Below are 23,674 nucleotides of genomic sequence, written 5' to 3'. Positions count from 1 at the left end.
AATTATATTAATTAGTATTTTCTCCTAAAGTATGGTTAACTCTTTCTACTCAATTCTTTAATATAGCTCAGATAAATTATAAGTTAATTAGTAATTTGTTGTTTGCTATCCTTGATTCCTATGTTACTAAATATATTTCATGTACTATATCTCCCATCACACTATAACTATGGAAAGATATCCAATATATCTTGTTAACCATACAAATATGATAATTCAAAATACAAGTCAGGAAATAAACGAGATTAATCTCCAAAAACAGGTAGAAATGTAGAATAGTATAATTCAACGTAGTTCAATTCAATTAAAAGACAGTGTGCCAAGTGTCAGCAAATAAAGTGAGCCACATGTCATCATCATAGCATCTCATGATATCTCCAACCTCCTCAGCATGCTTGCCACATGTCTGACCACCGACATTTTCTACCAGGTGTTGCTTTCTCTGTACTCACGTGTCACTCCCCCACTCAATTCATCATCATATCATATTCACATCACACTCTCATATAATAAACCTCAAACAATCTCAATTCAATATCTATCTATATATACTCTAGAACTCAATAGCATCAAGGCAACAAAACTTAATAAACAAGCTCATTCTTTATCTTGTTCCAAAAGAAACCATCAAAACAAAAGCTACACTTCAAAATTCAATGGCATCAAGACAACCAAGACACGTTGAAGAAATCAAAGTAACAACAGAGCACAACCCAAGTGCTACTTCAAACCAACAGCAACAACACAATGATGACAATCGTGGTGTAATTGGATCAGTGATGAAGGCAGTTCATGACACCTATGAGAATGCAAGAGAAGCTGTAGTTGGCAAGAGAGACCCTGCAACAACAGAAGAAGTTCATGTTTTCGACAACGACAATGATCTAGTCTCAGGTGGTGGTGAAGTTAGAGACATATCAGCCAACAAATCGTGTGGCGTATACGATGCAACAAAGGAAAAAACTAACGAGTATGCAGATTATACAGCTGAGAAAGTAGAGGAAGCTAAGAACAAAGCAGGGGAGTACAAAGACTATGCTGCAGAGAAGGCGAAAGAAGGGAAAGATGCAACAATGAATAAGATGGGTGAGTATAAGGATTATACAGCTGAGAAGGCGAAAGAAGGGAAGGATAATACTGCATGGAAGATTGGAGAGATGAAAGACTCAGCTGTTGATGCTGCCAAAAGGGCTATGGGTTACTTGGGTGACAAGAAAGAGGAAACTAAGGAGAAAACTGCAGAGACTGCTGAGGCTGCTAAACAGAAGACTGCAGAAACTACAGAAGCTGCTAAACAGAAAACTGCAGAGACTAAAGACTCTGCTGTTGATGCTGCTAAAAGGACTATGGGTTACTTGGGTGACAAGAAAGAGGAAACTAAACAGAAAACTGCAGAGACTGCTGAGGCTGCTAAGCAGAAGACTGCAGAAACTACAGAAGCTGCTAAACAGAAAACTGCAGAGACTGCTGAAGCTGCTAAACAGAAAACTGCAGAGGCAAAAGATAAGACCAAGGTACCTTCAATTTGTTCACTACAAACAATGTTTTTTAATGTGTTGGGAGTGATTAAAACACTTTGTCCACTTATGGATTGTGGGATTGGTTGTTTTTTTCTTTCTTAAAACTCATATAGGGACCTAGCAGCCCCATTTAAAGCTAGAGTCCGAAATTGGTACCCGAGGGGTTCGAACCTGAACCTGAGACCCAGAACCCTGGACCCAAAGTGGGTGGTGGGGTTGGTTGTTATCTTTGATTCAGATGCTGAGTCTTCATAAGAAAACAAAAACTAAAAACTTTGTATATCTTACATTTGAATTTATGTTTTTTATTTTTGAGGGAATTATTAACTAGATGTTTTGGAAATGGATGATGGATGCAGGAAATGATGAGTGGAGCAGAAGAAGAGGCAAGAAGGAGGAAAGATAAAGGATTTGGAGAGGAAACATGGAGGCGTGGAAATGTTGGGGTGATAAGAACAGAAGATACTCGAACAGGAACGGTGGCGGAGAGGCTGAAAGCGGCGGATCAGATGACAGGTCAGACATTCAATGATGTGGGACCTTTGGATGATGAAGGGGTTACTCGTGTAGGACTACTTGATATTAAGAAAAAGTGATTTATCTGTAGTGTATCATGTGGTATGAAAGATGTAATGAATCACTAAACTTGTTTGTTTACTCTTTTGGTTGGTTGGTTTGTTTAGTTTGTATGGAAACAAAATACTAGTATTTGGTGTCTCTTTTCTTCACAGAATTGTATCTAGCGTTTTGATATGGTCTGTATAAAACATTTACAAAAATAAATGTGTTTGGAATTTATGGTCCACATTAGTGATTAGGAACTATGATTAAAAATTGAGTAATGTGAGATCAAAAATATAGTTAATCGGATTTATGTTAGTTTGAAATGTAGGGATTATTGTTAAAAATTGAATAAAATGTAGGACCTAAAATATTGTTAATCGGGTTCGTGTAAACTATAGGTTTTTCAAAAATTTGAGATATAGAAACCCTAATTGCAAGGTGAAAATCCTAACACTCACACCCCATGTATAATGTATGCTACATATCATGGATATGTAATTGTGATCATCCTAGGAATGATCACCGATATATCTCATGTGGGTCCAAATAGATGTTTCCATGTGTAACCAAATTCTCTTTTAAGTTTATCATTCACATGATACAATGATTTGCTTTTGATAAACTCTATTGGTTTTGAAATCTTCATCTTGCATTCATTGGACGTTTATCTCCTTGCCACATAATGCGAGCAAAATGTAAAGAACAAAAATATACTCCATCATCTCTTTAAAATAAGAGGAAAATTACTTTTTTAAAAAAATTAAAATTAAAATTGTAAAGAACAAAAATATATTTAACAGAAAAAATTAAATTTTCTTTTTTAAGGTTTCAACCTCAATGACATTTCCCTCTCTCTCATATTCCTTTCATCACCCTAACTCTCTCATTTCTACCTAGCGCATCAGGGGCACTTGTTAAGGATTCAAATTTAGAAAGTTTTACTTGGAAATAGTGTAGTCATAATCCTTCATTTTCTTTCTCCGGCCAAATTCCCACTTGTCGATCTCAATCTCCAATTTAAAGTGAGTACTGTACTAGCAAGGACATCGTCCCTCCTAAAGCCCAACATGTTTTGGCGAGTGCCCTGTTTAGTAAAATTGTTAAGGACGTGGATGTTAACTTTCAACTGACTACTAGATAGAAAACAATTTTTGGTTGTTTGCAAGCGGCTCATGCTCAGGATTTTCTTCTAGCTATCTCAATCGAGGGATTATGTCAGCATATGTCCCCGGCAGAGTATCGCACAATCCTCAAATATCGGCCGATGATTCCTTTATTTCCTGGTGATGAGGTATGATTTGTCTGTCGTAAGGCGTGTCTGGATAGTCATTGGGCAACATGCAGTTCATTGTCGAGAGCTTCTAGGTTTCAAATACAGAAACGATCTTGTTCGAGATGTCCTTTTTTATGTTTTTAAGCGCGCATGAGTATTTGTGGAGAAAGAGGGGCCTTTAATGATCCATTAAAGGGAAGATCTACATTGAGGTCAGCCGATGTTTTGGTATACGGGTGGGTCAGAGGAAAACATGCATGTGTGGACTTGACTGAAGTTTTCCCAGTTTGTGGGATTCATGACTGGGGAGTGTGGGGCAGGCGGCCCTCAAAGCTGCCTCAAGCAAAATGGCCAAACATGAGAGAGCGTAATCAACATACATTTATACCGTTTGCATTTAACACGTTTGGTTTCCTAGAACCTGATATTGTGAATATTTTGAAACGAGTTCAAAGAGTCATTGGTTTCCTAGCTCTCTACATTGATTTTTCCCTAGAGGCTATTTTCCCTTGAATTTTCACAAAAACCTCTAAAGCTATTTTCCCTGTAAAAAACAACAACACTGACTCTAGCAACTGATAAAACAATGGTTTGATCCAAAGTTATTTCACAAAAACGTACTACATCATACAAGATTAACACTCTTAGAAAATAAATGCCAAAAAAACTAGGAAATACTCCTCCATCGCTGTAAAAAAAAAAAAAAAAAAAAAACCACTTTTTCGAAGTACTCCACATTAATCAACAGGATTTTGGTACCAACTAAGTGGCGCTAAAAACGCTTTTGCATACTGCACAACTCTCTAACATACTTTCAAACACAATCTGTTATTCAGTGAGATTTACGCTGATCCCACCATTTTAGGAACGAATCTTGTCAAAAAGAAAATCAAAGCCACATGATTTAGAGGGTCACATTTTAGTTTCTTTAAGGGCCTTTTGGAATTGGCTTATTTGAGTTTATCTACTGACATACACACTTGTGAGACCGTTTGAGGGAGCTTGTGAGTTTACTTTCATAAGCTTAGAAAACAGCTTACAACTTATATGAAACAATTTGACTTTATTTTATCTTCTGCTATAGAAATAACTCATACATAAGCATTTATAGGATAAACACTGGGCCCGTTTGGATTAGCTTATTTTTGGGCTTATACAAAACAACTTAGGCAAATAAATAAGTTTTTATGTATTATTATAAGTTTGTCAAGGTAGGTTATGAAAAAACAGTTTATGTAGATACACTTTCTGTACTCACTAACGGATTAACATAAAAACTTAAATATTCGCATAAGCTATTTTTCATAAGTTCAAAAATAAGTCAATCCAAACGGACCCTTAATTAAAATGTTTATCCAAACAGGGCCTATAATACTAGAGAAAAATAGGAAGCATATTGCTAACATTTTCTCATTCAGAAATAAAGGAATGACAGAAAATGAATTATACAGGATTAAGCAGAATAATCAAACCTGGTTGATGAACTATAGTAGACAAAATGAGTACCCGGAAGAATCATCTTAATACCCTTAAAAGCAGGTCCAACAGAGAACATCTATAAAAAAATAAGAAAAAAAAAACATTAGTATCAGTTTCAAACGAATTTGAAACATGAAAATATCAATAAAGGTTAACAATTTTGTTTAACATCAACAAGTTGGTTCACAATTTTGGAGAGCGCGGTAGACTGATGGATACCCCCATTTGAAATTACGTCATATGCTGATTTCACTGAATAAGCGCCTACCAGATCAGCTAACCATTGCAATCTGTCAATATCCTCAACCTCCAAAACTACATTAGCCAGCAACACATTGATTACGTCATACATGGTCAATTCAGTAACAAATAAAAATTTATTTATAACTGTGCATACCTTGTGAAAAAAAAAGGCATACATACACCTACTGCATTAATTCCCTCGGCCACTTCTGCACCAAAAGCCATTGTCCCTCCTTCCATTCACCCAAATCTTCCACCATTGCATTTTGATCAGCAATAATTCCATATTGAACCTTTTGCGATAAATTAGTCATTTGTTGAATTGTAGTTAAAAAATAAATAAATAAAAGCCTCAAACAAATTAGGCTTGAATTTAGGCCTTTTCTTAACACCCATCAACGTAAATGTTTAGCCTCTATTTGCTATCTCAAGTCTCTCTCAATTTCTATCCTTCTGCAAGCTAAGAGTCTTCTCTTGCTTAGTCAGATACTATATCACCCGCCAACTAGAACTTCCCCTTCTTCTCAAGTCTTTTTCTCCTTTATACCTTCGCACTTTACGTCAATTTACCCTATGCAAACCAGTCTAAATATGGGTTAGTAATCCATGTCTCAATCAAACAATTATGTTTAAAACCTCGAAACCCACATAAGTTAGGCAAGCTCTGAATAGAAAGATGTTATGAAAATTCAGAAAACAAGTCACTATTAAAGTGAAAGAGCCATCTAATAGTTTTTGTCGACTAAATAAGAACACATCCAGTGGTATTGACAATAGATGAGCAATATTTCCTACTATTTTTTATATGTTACAACCTCCATCAAGCAAATAGCAACTGATTTATACATTTGAACAACAAATAAGACTCGATACGTAATAAACATAATAACATCTTTCTCAAATTCTTTGAAGAGTTGTACATTAACATTTATCACTTCATTGTAATATAAGATGTACCTTGTGCAGAAAGGGCTCCTGAGATTATGTCTTTTGAGCAACATAATCTGGTGCTTTCTTCTCTAAATTAGAGTTTACAGAAATCCTACGTACTCAAAAAGCATAAAATTGCATTTAAGCCACCAATTCAGGATATGAAGACTCAAATATCGAATTTTGCATTCAAAGTCATCAAAGACATATATTAAATTTTTACATAAGATTACCAAGGCACACATTAGTACACTACCATCATCCAATTTATGAAAAATGCATAATTGCATCAATGGTCATTTCAACATGCATTTCAAATTATGAATAAACATTAATATAGAAATTGCATTTAGGCCAACAATTGGTTATCAAGGCTAAAATATAGAATTTTGCATTCGAAGTCATCAAGGGACAAATGTAACCAAAGCACACTACCATTATGCCGATTTATCATCATTACTAAAAAAGCATCATAGTGAATGTATCAAGGGTCATCTCAACGCATTTCAAGTTATGAATAAGAATTCACAATTAAAATGCATTTAGGCCAACAATTCAGGGTCATTAAGGCTCGAATGTCGAATTTCCCATTAAGCTATCAAGGCACATATATTCAATTTTGCATCTTTGGTCACCAAAGGCATACTACCATCATCGATATTTATCATTATGCAAAAAGCATCGTACAATCTTTATATCAAGGGTCGTCTCGACATGCATATCAAGTTATGAATAAAAATCCATAATGAAATGGCATTTAGGCCAACAATTTAGGGTCAGCAAAGGGAGATATATTCAATTTTCACATCTATGGTCAGCAAGGCACAAAACCATCATCCCAATTTACCATTACGAAAAAAACACTGTAAAGTCTTTGCATCAAGGGTCATCTCTACTTGCATTTCAAGTTATGAATAAACATTCATCATTCAAGTCTCTATCACATTCAGACCAACAATTTAGGGACATCTAGGGACATATACTCACCAAGAGCTTCACCAACATCCACTCCACAATGAAGAACAAAAGCTAGATGCATAGACAAAACCAGCGTCTAACAAAACACAAGTAACCATTGAACCGTAAGCAAATGCCACGAAACCACTTTACTTAATGCTTAATTGCTATCAATACCCCCCCCTTACCCCCATGAACTGGTTCAACAATAATAAAAAACTGAATACTAATGGCTCACTTCTGAGTAAATTGAATAGCTAATCCATGGAAATTATAATATTAATCATGTTACAGTTGTGTATGATGTGTGCATCGTATAAACGTCTCCAAAGATGTTGATAAGAAAGTGATGTTATCACATCTAAATGAACCATTTTTAGCATACAAAAAGAAACTTTTTTTACATCTAATAATCTATGCATACATTATTCAAACCCAATACAACTCAAAAAATATACTTACTGCTTCAGTGCAGCCAAACAGAAGGCTAAGCAAGGATTTCCACCGGAGAAATGCTTCTAACGACTGACCCATCTGTAGCATTGCAAAATGTCATAGTGGATTCAACAAGACTAACAAAATTATAAAGAAACTGTGTTTTCTCGACCATACCAAAAAGGCAATTAATGCAAACTGCAGTTCTCCAAGGAGCAAGTGTTCGGAACCTCCATAATTTTTTTCCACAAGAGTTTCTAGCAATTGTGTCAGAGAAGTCCAACATAAAACATGAGCACATATCAACAAAAAGCAACATGTTAAGGCTCTGTTTGGATAAAGAGTATAATTAAGCGCTTATAGCATAAGCACTACATATAAGTGTTTGTGTGTAAGCTATTTCTTTAACAAAACACAAAATAAAGTTAAATTGTTTTCGTAAGAGCTAAAGTTGTTTTCGTAAGTTATCATGGAGAGCTTATGAAAATAAACTGAAAACAACTTATGGACATGTCATAACTTGTTTCAATGATGTAAGATTTTTTATTTCAAAACTCTTTTCTCACAATGACTTTTTCGAACCAAATATTCAATAGTATGTGTATGCGTACCTTGTCATGATTCAAAGAAGTTCCTGTTCACTGATCCCCTTGCGTTTTACAACTCGTGGAATCGAGGTATAATAACATCCTTTTATCTGGTTTGTGCCAATAGACGTTGCAGAATTACCAACCTTTAGCTGCTTGCTTGTCTGGTGCTTCCTCCATTGATGTTTTGGAGTGTTTCTAAACATATCATTTTCGCAATCAACACTGATTTCTCCTCCGATGGGCTCTGCTCACAAATTAATAATAAAATTCAACAACCAATTTAATACAAAGGACACTTCACTCAAGCAAATAGCATACCAAGCCATTCGATGATGCTCTTTGTAACGAAATTAGATAATCGCTTCCAATCTTCATAGTCGCTATGATTGTAAGGCCCAAGATGTTGGTCAAATTCTATATTTTTAACAGCTTGACTATATCTTCCTAAAGGAAAAGCAAAGAAAATAAATATATACCATAAATTGAAGAATAGGGCATAAAACTCTATAGACTATAAAATATAATCATTTAAGCCAACATTTCTTATTTAGCTCTAGATGAATCGTGAATTTTCTACCGACTGAAGCACATATGGAACTAAATGCAACTTCGAAAGCCAAAAAAAAGAGAGTAATATAGAAATAACTCAAAGAAGAGAAGTGAATGGAGAAAGAAAGAAGTTGCAAGTAAAATCATGTAGGAAATATACAAATAAGAATATCAAACACTATATTATCTTTCGTTCAACAATATCAAACACTATAACAAAAAGGAACAAAATCAATAAAGTGAAATCAATTACATTGCATGAAAATACAAAAATATTTAGATAAAGGGAGATCAGAATATTTAGATAATGGGAAAAAATTTCACATCTTAGACATGTATCATATATGTTTTAGAAAATTTAAATAAATGAATACCTCTTCCTCATACACATTGACTAGCCTTTCCTTTTGCTGGTCCCATTTACGAACAATTACCTGCTTGGCAAAGAGACCAAAATACTCTTTAGTATATAAATTTATTATTATTTTAAATGCAATTGCATTCTTAAAAAAAATGTTCAGAAAACAAACATTTCACTTTAGGGACATCGAGGGACATATATTTAATTTAGGGACATCGATGGACATATATACTATTTCGCTTCTATGGCACCATAAGTCATCTCCACTTACATTCGAAGTTATGAATAAATATTCACATTTAAATTCCATTCAGGCCATCAATTTAGGGACATTGAAGAACAAATACTCAATTTAAAGACATCGAGCGACATATATTTAATTTCGGGACATCGAGAGACATATATTCCTTTTAGAGACATCAATGGGCATATATACTATTTCACATCTATGGCGCCACGGGTCCTCTCCACTTACATTTGAAGATATGAATAAGCATTGACATATGAAATTTCATTCAAGCCATCAATTTAGGGACATCGAGGGACAAATTCTCAATTTAGGGACATTGAGGGACCTATAGTCAATTTCAGGAAATCGAGGGACATATAGTCAATTTCGGGACATCGAGGGACATTTACTCAATTTTGCATCAAAGGCACCAAGGCACACAACCAGCTTCCAAATTTCGCATCTATGGCACCATAAGTCATTTCCATTTACATTTGAAGTTATGAATAAACATTCACATTGAAATTCCATTCAGGCCATCAATTTAGGGACATCGAAGAACCAATACTCAATTTAGAGACATCGAGGGACAAATACTCAATTTAGAGCCATTGAGGGACATATAGTCAATTTCGGGACATCGAGTGACATATACTCAATCTAGCATCAAAGGCACACAGCCATCTTCCAAATTTCGCATCTATGGCACCATAAGTCATCTCCATTTACATTTGAAGTTATTATGAATAAACATTCATATTGAAATTCCATTCAGGTCATCAATTTAGGGACATCGAAGAACCAATACTCAATTTAGAGACATCAAGAGACATATATTTAATTCCAGAACATCGAGGGACATATATTCATTTTTGAGACATCCATGGACATATACTATTTCACATCTATGGTGCCACGTGTCCTCTCCACTTACATTTGAAGTTATGAATAAGCATTGACATATAGTCAATTTAGGGACGTTGAGGGACAGCGAGGGACATATAGTCAATTTCGAGACATTGAGGGACATATGAAATTCCATTCAAGCATCGATTTAGGGACATCCAGGGACAGATACTCAATTTAGGGACATTGAGGGACAACGAGGGACACGTAGTCAATTTCGAGACATTGAGGGACATATGAAATTCCATTCAAGCATCGACTTAGGGACAGATAGTCAATTTAGGGACGTTGAGGGACAGCGAGGGACATATAGTCAATTTCGAGACATTGAGGGACATATGAAATTCCATTCAAGCATCGATTTAGGGACATCCAGGGACAGATAGTCAATTTAGGGACGTTGAGGGACAGCGAGGGACATATAGTCAATTTCGAGACATTGAGGGACATATGAAATTCCATTCAAGCATCGACTTAGGGACATCCAGGGGCAGATAGTCAATTTAGGGACGTTGAGGGACAGCGAGGGACATATAGTCAATTTCGAGACATTGAGGGACATATGAAATTCCATTCAAGCATCGATTTAGGGACATCCAGGGACAGATACTCAATTTAGGGACATTGAGGGACAGCCAGGGACATATAGTCAATTTCGAGACATTGAGGGACATATGAAATACCATTCAAGCATCGATTTAGGGACATCCAGGGACAGATACTCAATTTAGGGACATTGGGGGACAGCCAGGGACATATAGTCAATTTCGAGACATTGAGGGACATATGAAATTCCATTCAAGCATCGATTTAGGGACATCCAGGGACAGATACTCAATTTAGGGACGTTGAGGGACAGCCAAGGACATATAGTCAATTTCGAAACATTGAGGGACATATGAAATTCCATTCAAGCATCGATTTAGGGACATCCAGGGACAGATACTCGATTTAGGGACATTGAGGGAGAGCCAGGGATATATAGTCAATTTCGAGACATTGAGGGACATATGAAATTTCATTCAAGCATCGACTTAGGGACATCCAGGGACAGATACTCAATTTAGGGACATTGAGGGACAGCCAGGGACATATACTTAATTTTGCATCAAAGGCACCAAGGCACACAACCATTTTCCAAATCCACCGTAATAAGAAAATTGTTATCAAGTCTCAACTTGCATTTCGAATAAAATGAATAAATATTCATATTTCAAATTGCATTTAGAACTTCAAAACTTCCATGTATATCATCCTGATTCCATATGAATGTTATGTTATAGAAATATGATAAGGGTTTATAGCACAAACTCTTGATAAAATTGTTTATCAAAACAGGGAATAAAATAAAATCAACATTACAAACCAAAAATACATAAATCAATTACATGTGAGTTATAGCAACTTACTATCATTGTGAAGGGTAATGCAACTCAAGTGAAGATAAATGTCTTCCAGTATCTGGTGACTTTACCAGTGGATGTGAGTCTCAGAGCAACAGGTTCCTAAGAATTCCACATCAGGATAGTAATAAGTATACAACAACAACAACAACAACAAACAATTAAACATAGATTAAGGGAAAAAGCCACAAAATTAGAACCTTTACAATTTGGATTGAGAGTGAAGTGAATCCAACGTCGTCGTTTAATTCTTTTCGATTTCTACATTTCACTTTCAAATCGAATCAAGATTTTTAGGGTTCAGAAACATGAAACCCGAAAATGACGATACATGATCTTCCAAAAAAAATTAGGGTTCGAATAATCAAGATTCAGGAAGAACGAATCAGTTTCACTAATAGAGAAGAAATTGGGTCGAACGAAAGATTGGAGGCAATGAGACATTGTGGGTTTCATACTAGGGTTGAATCGATTCGATGATCAGTTAGAATTAGAAAGAAATTGAATTCGGAGTTGGACAGATTGAAAACGGTAACAAAGAAACCTAACACAAAGCCATAAACCTGATCATATGAATCGTAGTCTGCGTTTATTCTACGTGAGTTGTATTTATCATGTCAAGCGAAAAAAATAATATATAAGTAATTTATTTCTGACCGTTTCAAAAAAAAGTAATTTATTTTTAGACCATAGATTTGTAAAAAAAAAAAAAAAAGTAATTTATTTCTGGAGTAGTTAATTTTTTTTTATCTTTTCAAATTCATTTGTATTTTTAATTTTTTATTATAATTTATTTCTATAAAAAAATATTATTTAAAATTATATGGTTCTATTTTAATAAAATATAAAAATCTTAATTTTTATGAATTATAAGTATAAAACTTTGTATATTGTCGGCACATCACAATTAATCATATGTGTAATTTTATAAGTGATTTTAATATGACGATTATGATTGATTATGATTGATTGATAGTATGTATATACTTTTTAAATTGACTGTTTATGTGTTTTTTTTAATATGACAATTAATCATCTTAATTTTTTATTCAAATTCCTTAATAGCATAATAGGAACTCCAACTTTAAGTCTCAACTTTTGATTTGAGAGTCCCGACGTAGAAATCGTGTTAAAAAATTTGGGAGTGTGAACATCATCCATTGTTTGACCATCTACATTCTGTGTGAGTAGAGTATCATAACTCAAATATATTTTTTCTTCACCAGGAATTAAATCCAACATATAATCATTTATTGTGTCAACTGTTGAATTTTTAGGAGCTAATATAGCTCTATTTTGGAAACACGTTATATCGTTCATGTTTTGTAAAAGTTGGGGATATGTGCTTTCAACGATAGAAGCAAGAGGATCACTTGAATTTGGAATCAATAAATCTGATGGAATGTCAAGTTCTAAATCATCGTCGTTGTCATGTTCAATTTCTCCATCGACAACACCCAAAATCCATTCAGAAAACAATCTTCTTTGATCCGGAAATGTTAGGATACATTGTTAACAAAAGAAACAAATGTGAATAAGTGATTTTTTTTCATAATTAATAATATGGTCACGTTGATATATACCTGGAGTCAATTACTATTTGCATAAATATCACTTTGATATATATATATATATAGTAATACGATCAACCATACTTCTCAACATAAACAAACTTTTAAGTTTAGAAAGACATAAAAAAATAGTTTTCTTAGCATGTTTAGTTAAAAAAAAGTAACTTTTAAGTCCAATGATTTTTTTCTTTCCGTAAAAATAAATAATAAGAAAATGGTTAACATGTTTAGTTAATTAGTAAAAAATATTAAATTAGGATAAAAAAATGTAAATTTTTTTGAAAAATAAAACACTAAGAAAATGTATGATTTGATGATTTGCTAGATTTCTAATTATCGGTTTTTAATTGTTTAAACTGTGCAATGTAATTTGATGGTGTTTAATTGTTGTATGAAATCTTTCATATGAAAATCGATGGTGCTTATCAATTATTGCACATAAATTTAATCACAATTTGTACACTTGTCATAATGGTTGAAAATATTGTCTCACACTGAAGGGTTGTGGGTTTGAATCCTAGTCAAGATAAAATAAAATTATATTATTTTTTAATAAAAATTGCAAAATAAAAATGGAGGGAAAATAAATTAGATTTAGGGTTTGCTTGTGTATACAAGCTTATAATATAAGATAAGATTAAAGTTATTCATTATGAACCTTTAGAAAAGGATCCAAGTATTAAGCATCTAATTTCATGCTATCATTCTAATATCCAAATTTATTTTAAAAATTGGTCGGCATCAACCTCCTCACAATTTTATTTACCCTTGGTCTGTTTAAGGTAAATAAAGATGTTGGTTTTACCCTTGGTATGTGGCATGTCATTTAGAGGAGTGACGTGTCTCATTCATTTCTTGAGTTGGTGGACACTTTAATTTAAAGGAAATTAATTCAGAGATAGTGTAATATATTATGCTCCGAGAAATAATTTTATGATTGCTCTTAAGATTCACATGGATCTTGTTGCTGCTTGCATGTTAAATAACTCAACAAATTATATGTGATATTGCGGATGATGTGTTTTGTTTTTTTATTGATGAATTTGTTGACGTTGCTGGTAAAGAACAAATGGATGTTCTTGTTCGCTATGTTAGTAGTGAAAGTTTGGTAAAAGAATGATTTTTTGACATTGTGAGTGTTAAAGAAACAATTGTTAAGTCAAGGGTATGGCGGAGCTAGCAGTATCCGAGGTAAGTTTGGTGGTTTGAGAGCTTTAATCCAAAATGAGAATCCATTTGCTTATTATTGTGCATTGTTTCGCCCATCAACTTCAATTGACACTTGTTGCTTTGTGCTAAGACTCACAAAAATGTTACTGGTTTTTTCGGTAAGATCAATATGCTTGTTAATTCCATACGATCAAGAATCAGAGACTTAGTAACTCAGTTTGCTAAATTGATTGAAAAGGGTCAGACAGAGACTTAGTAGTGGATTAGATCAAGAATCATTTATTCCTAGAGTGGGTGAAACTCATTGGAGTTCCCACTTTAGAATTTTCAATAGTTTAATGACTTTGTATGGTGTCATTGTTACGGTACTTAAAGTAGTGGGGATGGATAGTCATCTGAAAATGATAAACTGCGTAATTAATTAATTAATTATATGCTCCCTCCGTCCCAAATTATAAGAGAAAAAACTCTGTTTTTTGTCCCAAATTATAAGAGAAAAATCATTTTCAAGAATGTTTTTTTCCTTAATCTCAAATTGCATTTAATTTTCTTTCTCTCTCCTTTTCTCAATAAATAACAACCACTAAAAATTGTTTTTACATCTTTCCATGCAACTTATTCCAAGGAAAACCCACAAAAACATAATTCAAATTATCATGTTTTAATTTTTCTTAATAAGTGTTATTTTTGTTTTTCCCTTATAATTTGGGATGGAGGGAATATTAAAAAAATCAGGTCACTGGACAATCTGCGAATTTAACCCGCATGGCTCACAATTTTAACATTCCAAACCCACATGGCCAAAAATTAAAAAAGACTAAAAAAAATTGATTTAAGTTCGTGCGGGTTTCATGTTAACAAGTTGATCCGTAGATCTTATTCTATATACCCAACTCGACTAATTATAAGATCCTTTTAAAAAAATTGAGTTGAAGTTCTCTCCATTATTATAGGTTTGAATAATTTTGAAAGAGTATATATTAATTATTTGGAGTCACAAAATGTCAGATTATTGTGTTTACTGTTCTAAAAACATTAGTAATGATAAAAATGGAAACAACCTTGACTCAAGAATCAGAGACTTAGTAACTCAGTTTGCTAAATTGATTGAAAAGGGTCGGACAGAGACTTAGTAGTGGATTAGATCAAGAATCATTTATTCCTAGAGTGGGTGAAACTCGTTGGAGTTCCCACTTTAGAATTTTCAATAGTTTGATGACTTTGTATGGTGTCATTGTTACGGTACTTAAAGTAGTGGGGATGGATAGTCATCTGAAAATGATAAACTGCGTAATTAATTAATTATATGTTCACTCCGTCCCAAATTATAAGAGAAAAAACCCTGTTTTTTGTCCTAAATTATAAGGGAAAAATCATTTTCAAGAATGTTTTTTTTCCTTAATCTCATAAAAATTAAATGCAAATTGCATTTAATTTTCTTTCTCTCTGCTTTTCTCAATAAATAACAACCAATAAAAATTGTTTTTACATCTTTCCATGCAACTTATTCCAAGGAAAACCCACAAAAACATAATTCAAATTATCATGTTTTAATTTTTCTTAATAAGTGTTATTTTTGTTTTTTCCCTTATAATTTGGGATGGATGGAATATTAAAAAAATCAGGTCACTGGACAATCTGCGAATTTAACCCGCATGGCTCACAATTTTAACATTCCAAACCCACATGGCCTAAAATTAAAAAAGACTAAAAAAAATTGATTTAAGTTCGTGCGGGTTTCATGTTAACAGGTTGGTCCGTAGATCTTATTCTATATACCCAACTTGACTAATTATAAGATCCTTTTAAAAAAATTGAGTTTTTAAAAAAATTGAGTTGAAGTTCTCTCCATTTTCTCTCTCCATTATTATAGGTTTGAATAGTTTTGAAAGAGTATATATTAATTATTTGGAGTCACAAAATGATTATTGTGTTTACTGTTCTAAAAACATTAGTAATGATAAAAATGGAAACAACCTTTGACTCAAAATTTATTACCCATTGCAAATTTCTAGAAAAATTTATTAAACATACCCCAAGAAAAATTTATTACCCATTGTTTGTTTTTTATCAAACATACCCCGAGAGAAAAATTTATATAGGCACAGACACAAATAAATTATTTTTAGGTACACTCACATGAGAAAAAAACATTAAAGAACAAATGATTAAAGTTATATTAATTTTTCTTTTAATTTTTTTGATCAGTGTGTGCACGCATAAAACTTGTTTCTATATCTTTGTGTCTATGCAAGAATGTCTCACATACCCCTTATTAATACTATTAATTTATTTAATTTTTTGTCAAGTAATCTAATGGTTAAAATTTTTACCCTTAAAGTAGATATTTCATCCGGACACAAATATAAAAAAAATAACTGTTTACGCGGTGTTTAAGAAATTTAGTTAAGTGTAGTTAATCTTTTTGATTTAATGCAAAACTTAGGTTAAGTTTATTATATTACCCTTTGAAAAATGATTTATGTCTGGGAAATCACATAAACTTTTGAAAAGTGAAATGATTAAATAAGGGTATATTAGGAATAATAGTATTAATTAGTTTAAAAGTAGTTGACTTTTGCTTATATTTGTGTCCAAAATTTGAAGTGTTTTTTTCTTATATTTGTGTCCGGAGGGAGTAAGTGTTATGATCATGATACGAACAGTGACATTTTGTATATATAATTCAATGTCCCTGCCAATTAAGCTAATCTCACGGGACAAAAATACTATCAATTTATCTTAAAATATGAAAAGTGAACGCCATGACATATATAATTTAATGATTCCTTATAAGACCATCTACAATGGTTTAAACATTCAACACCCACTTTTTCAACTCCCAACACTCCACGTCATTTTCTCTTTCTTCCACCTAATCATTCAACACACATTCAATTTTTATCCTCTCCAATTGTTTTTTCATTCAACACTCTACCCCACCACTTTTTATTTCATATTCTTATTTAAATTTATATTTTTGTTTTTATGATTACATAAAATTATAATTATCGATTAAAATTAAATTAAAATAATTAACACTTAACGATTTATATTTTAGTTTTTTGTAACAAAAACAAAATTTATTTAAATAATTTATACGAAATGATTATTGGAATCCATTTAAAGAAAAAAAAACTAATACTTCAAAATTAACGCTAATAGAAAGATAATAATAAGATTAATATAGTGAAAAAATCGATTTTTTTTCCTGTGTCCAAATCAAATGAACCAAGTCTCTATTTATAGACAAAAAAAAATTATGAATTTTGGTGAAAAAATAAAAAAATAAAAAATTAATTTGTAACGAAATAATTGAGTTCAAAGTATTAAATAGATAAAAATTCAATCAACCAATCACAACCAGCCATGTGGTCCCCCTTGCATGCTTCAACTATGTTGAACATTTTCATCACCTCTCCCCTCCATGTCATGTTCAACATGTCTCTCAACACACCATTGCAAGGTTTTTTTGAGTTGAAATGAGTTTCAACATGACCATTGTATATGGTCTAAGTTTAGCTCGGTTAAAAGTAACATTACATTATATACGTGGGCCCGATGTTCAAACTCCTACTAACTACTTGAAGAAAAAAAAAAAGTGAACTAGTTGAAAAAATAAAAATGTTTTCCTTAGCAGAAAGGCGGGATCATATAGAAGCTTTGGCGCCTAAATATTATTAGGAAATTATTTTGTGTTAATGAGCAGTTGAATTAAAATTTACATCAATTCTGATTTCTGAAAATAACAATTTCTTTCCGGCGGATCAAGCCGCCACAAACTTCGAAATGTTGACACACAAAACCGCTACAACTCAATAAAATCTCCATTCGATTATAATTTCTCCGCCAGAAACTTAGGGTTAAGCTTTATAAATTCATCCCCGACTGCATTTCCTCTATTTCTTTGTCTCTCAGTCTTCTCTCCCGTTCTATTCACCCTCTTCCGGGCACTCACTGTCGCACCAGTCGATTGCATTGCTTCCACCGCCGTATCTGCCGCCCTCTCTCCGCTCTGGCCACTTCAGTAGTCACCGGTTAGTTTTTAGTTTTGTCTATTACTTTATTTTAGGTTACGATGTATTTTAAAAAAATGTTTATGTTTTCTTTATTGGAAAAAATGTTATTATAAAAAAAAAAGAAAAAGAAATGTTAATTGTTTGGCTTAACTACACATTTGTTTATTTTAGGTTTCAATTTGGTCTCTTACTTTAAAAAGTAGCAATTTGGTCGCTTATGTTTTTACCGTTTGCGTTAGTTAGTCATTTTCGTCAGTTTTGTCACATGTGATAGTCAGTTTGCATATGTGGATAGACACTTTGACACACTGACAAGTTAATAGTTCAAATGGTGTTAGTGACAAAACTAACTAAATTGAAACCTAATGGAAATGTAAGAGACCAAATTGATACTTTTTAAACGTAAGGGACCAAATTGAAATCTAAAATAAACGTAAGAGACCAAATGTTTAGTTAAGCCTAATTGTTTTCTGATATTTTTCAGTATATGCTAATATTTGAAGTTGATGTCTCAATGTGGACTGTGGTTGATTGTTTTTAAGGGCCAGCATTGATCACTTTAATGGCTAGAATTTGTGAATATTTGTGTGTATCAGTGTTCGAACTGTGGTCCTACATATTACATTCAACGTCTCTGCTAATTGAGTTATGCTCATCGAAACTGTTAAAGATAGTTTAGATAATTTAGTTAATTGTATTTGTAATTCTGCTGACCATGATCTTATACAAGCAGCAATGATAATTGAATCTTTGGGGTGGGGATGCCCCAAACCTAGGAGTGTGGTCCATTTTTTCTTTAACTTGTTCTCTTAAATCAAAGTTATGATTCTCATAAAATAAAATAAAATTGATTCTTGGGAATGTTTGAATGAGTTTTGGTTTTATGTTTAACCATTTGAACTTATTATTATTGTTTTGTTGAGATGTCATCATCATTGTATTGCATTACAGATAAACATCTCATCAGGAGGAGCTAACCCATCCAAACGTGCGGCATCGACTACTACTAGTGGTACTTGCAAGGTTGCTAAAGTAGTTTCTTGCTCTCCTAAAGACCAGTTTATACCTATGGCGACGACTGCACATACACAAACTCCATCTCCTCACACCTATACTCTGCCTCCACCTACTCACACTCAGACTCCATCTATCCATGCTTCATCAGCTGTATATCCTCAACATGCATATGCACAGCCGACATATACACCACCGCCATACATACAACCAACACTCACACCGCCGGGATGTGAACAACCTTCATATCCACCTACTTGTACTCAGACTCCATCTACCTATACTTCATCAGCTGTATATCCACATAATGCATACGCACAGCAGACATATAGACCATCGCTATACGCACCGCCGGCATATGCACCACCTTCATATCCACCTACTTGTACTCAAACTCCATCTACCTATGCTTCATCAGCTGTATATCCACAAAATGCATATGTACCAACGCCATACCCACCTACATATCCACAACATGAATATGCACCGCTGGTGTATACACCATCAACATACACACATCCGACATTCACACCACTGACATATGCACCACCTTCATATCCACCATGTTCATATCCCCCACCTTCATATCCACTATCGGGTGAACATTCACACAAACGTCCACTCGCTGGTAAGAGGAATGGTGTCGCATCGACTACTACTAGTCCTACTTGTAGGGTTACTCAAGTAGTTTCTTGTTCTCTAAACCAGTTTACACCTATGACGACAACTGCTCAGATACAGACTTCATCTCCTTATGCCTATACTCTTCCTCCACCAACTCAATCTCCATCTACCCATATTCCATTACCTGTATATCCGCAACATGCATGTGCACCACCTGTGTATACACCGTCGGCACATGCTGCACCTGTGAATACACCATCGGCATACGCACCACCGACATATCCACTATCAGGTGGACCTTCAGAAAAAGTACCGCAATTTATTCCCATGCCCAAGCCGCAGATCCAAGGAACACAAGGAACTTCGTTTATGCCTGGTCATCCTAAGTCGTCTCAGCCTGAGCCGCCAGAGCTTGAGCCTTTTCAGGCTGATAAGGATGGCATTCATGATGCAGAGCATTTGATTGATAGTGACGTGGAGAAGGATTCTGAGAAGGTTGAGGTGTATGGCGACGGTCAACAAATTATTCAACCTTCCACCAAAGAGTGAGTATACAAATTAGTGTATATTTTTATTTTTATTTTATTGTTAATTATATTGTGTATTGATTTATTAAAATAATATTGTTCAGATTTTTGCCTTCAAATTCCGCAACAAAGAACACTCTGACAGTTATACAATCCCTAAAGGATGATGATAGGGCAAATTTTATCAAGGCTTTAAGTGTAAGTTGAAATAATTATTTTATCAAGAGCGTGTGATTTTTTTATACTCATTTGTGATATAATATAGCCTATTATATTTTATGTTATATCGAAAATACAGGAAAATTATGTGTGGAATAACCAACACATTGATCAGATTGAGAGTAACTTTCTTTCGGCAGTCTCACATTACTTATCTGATACGTTGAACGAAGTCCGTCTTAAGGGTCAGCGCACGCATTGGATAAGCGAGACTATATGGCAGTGCTTGCTGGAGCACTGGAGTTCCGCTAATTTTCAATTGACCTATGCTAAAGAAAAGGCAAACATGACATCAGATAAAAGCGAAAGCGGTTCCATCAGCACATCACAAGACACAGCTGGAATGGTAAATTCCTTAACTAATTATTCTTTATTTATTATGTTACCATAAATTATGTTGTAATTAATTTTCAATTTTTATTTTTTTTCTTTGTTATTTGACTTATTGGTTTGATTATGCATTATAGGAGAATTTTGAGGCGACGATGTCTCGGACTAGATCTCAGTCTAACTCAACTTCTCGGTCTATGAGTTGTAACCTTAATGCTGCTACCTCACTTTCCGCTTCTGGCATAGATGGAGGTAAGAAAAAGAGATGCTTAAACGATGTTGGAACTCTTGCCACAAACTCCAAGGAAGGGACCAAGGCCAAGCGCCTTAATATTTCTTTAGATAATACAAAAACATCAGCAGCAAGTAATGCTAGGCAGCCGAAGCCTGATATGGTTGAAGTGTTACAGAGTTTGGCGACTTCTAGTGCAGAGACTGGTCAAGCACTAAAGGAAATGATGAAGTCGCAACAGGAATTGCTGAGGATAATACAAGAAGAGCGAGAAGAGCGTATGCTAGCTCATGCCCAAAAGCAGCCCCAAACCTTCTAATGACTCTACTTTGAGGCGATCAAGATGTTGATGCTGGTGCTGATGAGGAATGATTATGCTTCATAGACGTTATTTGTTTTGTTTTGTTTGGGCCAATTGTTTTTTCCAACTTTTATTTAAGCAAAGACCTTGGTAAAATGAAAATATCAAGAAGAGACCAAAGTATACCACAGTTATTGGGTATGATTTCAGTCATTTTTGTATTAATATTTTGGCCTTTCTCTTGCATATTTGGCATATAGGTTGGGAAGTTACACATGAGAATGCTTATAACATAGCAACAACTCTGGAGGCCTTGAGCACCAAGATACATAAGTCAGTGTCCTTATACACAGACCTAAACTTGAGGTACCATTAAAAAATGCGTCAATAAACAGTCCTGAAATATACACAGCTTTTCTTACTGTGAAATCTTCTGAAGCAGTTGCTAACTCATTTAATCTTACTTTTTCACTTTCTCTTGAGTCGCCACTGGGTTTCTGGTCCATAAAGCAATAACAATGAAGCAAACCTACAATAGAACAAGAGACCAATAAAATTTAGTGTAAATGAAACAACACTGCACCAAAACTAGAGAGATCAGTGAAATGAAGCTTCTGAAAGGGGAACAGAAAAAACACAGTTTCTGATTAGATGACCGAGAAACGAAAACAAAGCGTTGCGGGCACAGATCGGAATTAGAAATCCAAAAGGATCTGAAACCTAAACTATCAGATTTGGATACTCTAATTATGTACTACCACCAGATGAAAAATCTGAATAATATTTTTCAATCATAAAGTGGCTAAACAATGTATTAGTTTATGAATCAAAACTCATCAAGAATCATTATTCAAACATCGCACATAAATATAGAATACTTCAAACACAGGAAGTACATGAGTCATTTCATTGTTACTTCAACAAGCTAAGCACAAGTTCAATGGAATATTACTGTCACCCGCTGCCAACAATCCATCATGTGTTCAGCACTAGAAAGTTGTATTACGCCATCAAAATGCAGCAGCCACACTTTGCACTATTTGCTTCTTATGATATCTGGTTCCTAGTGAATAACAGCAACATATGAGATTTATAATTTATAATTTTACCCCCTCAAATACATCATATGTGGTACTACACCATTGCCAAATCAGATGTCAAAAATGCACAAGGTATCATTGAATCACAATTTAGACCTTCCCCTGGCAAAGTAACCACCTATTAAGAAGAACATGTGTATACATGATATATCCCAAAATTAAACCAGAGAGTGAAGACTCGTTTTCTTATTTCACAAATTTACAACGGGACAATTCACTCCCGATAAAAATAAAACTCAAATTAGTCAACATTTGGGACAAATTAGTGGCTTTCTAATATAACGAATCTAGGATTAGTTTGTCCTTAGTATGAAAAATATCAAAGACTAATTTGAATTTAAAAATTGCCAGTAAGATAAGATTCAAATGTTCATTACATTTAGGCATGACAATAAAATCCATACCTGGTTACCCGTCCGAACGCTCCCTGGTTTGACGGAAAACCTGAGTTGACTAGGTTTGAGTTTGGATTTACTCCAATTTCAAAAGATGGGGTGGAGCGGGTAATGAAGATATTGATACCCGCCCCAAACTCACCCCGCTTATATCTGAATTATATTTTACATCTCTTAAATTGAAAATCATTAAACAAACTCTTAGGGTGCGTTTGATCCGCTAAAAAATAGGGGACTGCACAGGACAACTTTTGTTGTACCATGTTTGATTTGAAACTGGTTATGGGACTGGACAAATTAGGCAACAAGTGACAGGACAAAAACAAGTTTTTTTGTCCCTCACAGAACCACAGGACAACTTTTTGTCCACAGTACAACTATAAAAAATACGAAAATACCCATTTTATTTTCGAATATAAAAATATTATCGCCTTATATCTCTCCGGTACGGTTTTGTCCTGTCCTGTATTATCTTGTTCTGTCCTGTACTGTTCTGTTCAGTTCTTGCTGTTTTACGAATCAAACGCACGGTTAAAGTATGTTTATATTTTTATTTTAAAGTTGAGTATTACACAAGTTGTTTTATTTTAGTTTTTCATCGTTTTAAAAAAATTATATTGTTGCGTCAAAAAAAATTGGGTTTTCAATTTTTTTTTAATAAAAAAGATTCCAAAATACAGCTTAAGTTTAAGTGGGGTGGAGGGAAATGGAGATACCCAAACCTGGTTGTGTA

The 23,674-nt window shown here is 33.9% G+C and overlaps 2 protein-coding genes and 1 long non-coding RNA gene across 15 annotated transcripts; 2 read left to right on the top strand and 1 right to left on the bottom strand.

The window, feature by feature from the left end:
• Positions 1-115: 115 nt before the first annotated feature.
• LOC123904456 lies at positions 116-12,045 on the bottom strand. 13 transcript variants are annotated; one of them, XR_006808252.1, is made up of 13 exons: positions 11,640-12,045; positions 11,446-11,541; positions 8,915-8,974; positions 8,310-8,435; positions 8,013-8,235; positions 7,579-7,658; positions 7,429-7,500; positions 6,997-7,063; positions 6,037-6,121; positions 5,234-5,664; positions 5,056-5,151; positions 4,830-4,912; positions 116-840 (listed from the first exon to the last, which is right to left on the bottom strand). It is a non-coding gene; the product is annotated as an uncharacterized LOC123904456 (long non-coding RNA). The 13 variants fall into 13 exon arrangements; XR_006808262.1 differs by lacking the exon at positions 116-840 and having other exon boundaries at positions 4,754-4,912; positions 5,234-5,372; XR_006808254.1 differs by lacking the exon at positions 116-840 and having other exon boundaries at positions 4,754-4,912; positions 11,646-12,045.
• LOC123904448 (late embryogenesis abundant protein At3g53040-like) lies at positions 657-2,171 on the top strand. Its single transcript, XM_045954120.1, has 2 exons — positions 657-1,514; positions 1,880-2,171. The coding sequence occupies exons 1-2, from the start codon at positions 657-659 to the stop codon at positions 2,114-2,116; spliced, it is 1,095 nt and encodes a 364-aa protein (XP_045810076.1). The 3' UTR covers positions 2,117-2,171.
• A 5,734-nt stretch (positions 12,046-17,779) lies between the features above and the next one.
• On the top strand, positions 17,780-21,692 carry LOC123904433 (pollen-specific leucine-rich repeat extensin-like protein 1). Its single transcript, XM_045954104.1, has 5 exons — positions 17,780-18,217; positions 19,151-20,382; positions 20,469-20,562; positions 20,663-20,929; positions 21,051-21,692. Exons 2-5 carry the CDS (start codon positions 19,268-19,270, stop codon positions 21,462-21,464), a joined length of 1,890 nt encoding a protein of 629 aa, XP_045810060.1. The 5' UTR covers positions 17,780-18,217; positions 19,151-19,267; the 3' UTR covers positions 21,465-21,692.
• Positions 21,693-23,674: the final 1,982 nt, after the last annotated feature.

This window comes from Trifolium pratense, linkage group LG1, assembly GCF_020283565.1.
Source record: "Trifolium pratense cultivar HEN17-A07 linkage group LG1, ARS_RC_1.1, whole genome shotgun sequence".
Lineage (NCBI taxonomy): Eukaryota > Viridiplantae > Streptophyta > Magnoliopsida > Fabales > Fabaceae > Trifolium > Trifolium pratense.
This window is presented reverse-complemented; position numbering and strand designations above follow the sequence as displayed.

What these genes read in the sequence shown, in the direction of transcription:
- LOC123904448 (XM_045954120.1), top strand. Translation starts at nt 657, where the DNA reads ATGGCATCAAGACAACCAAGACACGTTGAAGAAATCAAAGTAACAACA. An exon ending in AGGCAAAAGATAAGACCAAG is followed by an intron (nt 1,515 to 1,879) that starts GTACCTTCAATT and finishes TGATGGATGCAG; the next exon opens with GAAATGATGAGTGGAGCAGA.
- LOC123904433 (XM_045954104.1), top strand. Translation starts at nt 19,268, where the DNA reads ATGGCGACGACTGCACATACACAAACTCCATCTCCTCACACCTATACT. An exon ending in ATTCAACCTTCCACCAAAGA is followed by an intron (nt 20,383 to 20,468) that starts GTGAGTATACAA and finishes AATATTGTTCAG; the next exon opens with ATTTTTGCCTTCAAATTCCG. An exon ending in CACAAGACACAGCTGGAATG is followed by an intron (nt 20,930 to 21,050) that starts GTAAATTCCTTA and finishes TATGCATTATAG; the next exon opens with GAGAATTTTGAGGCGACGAT.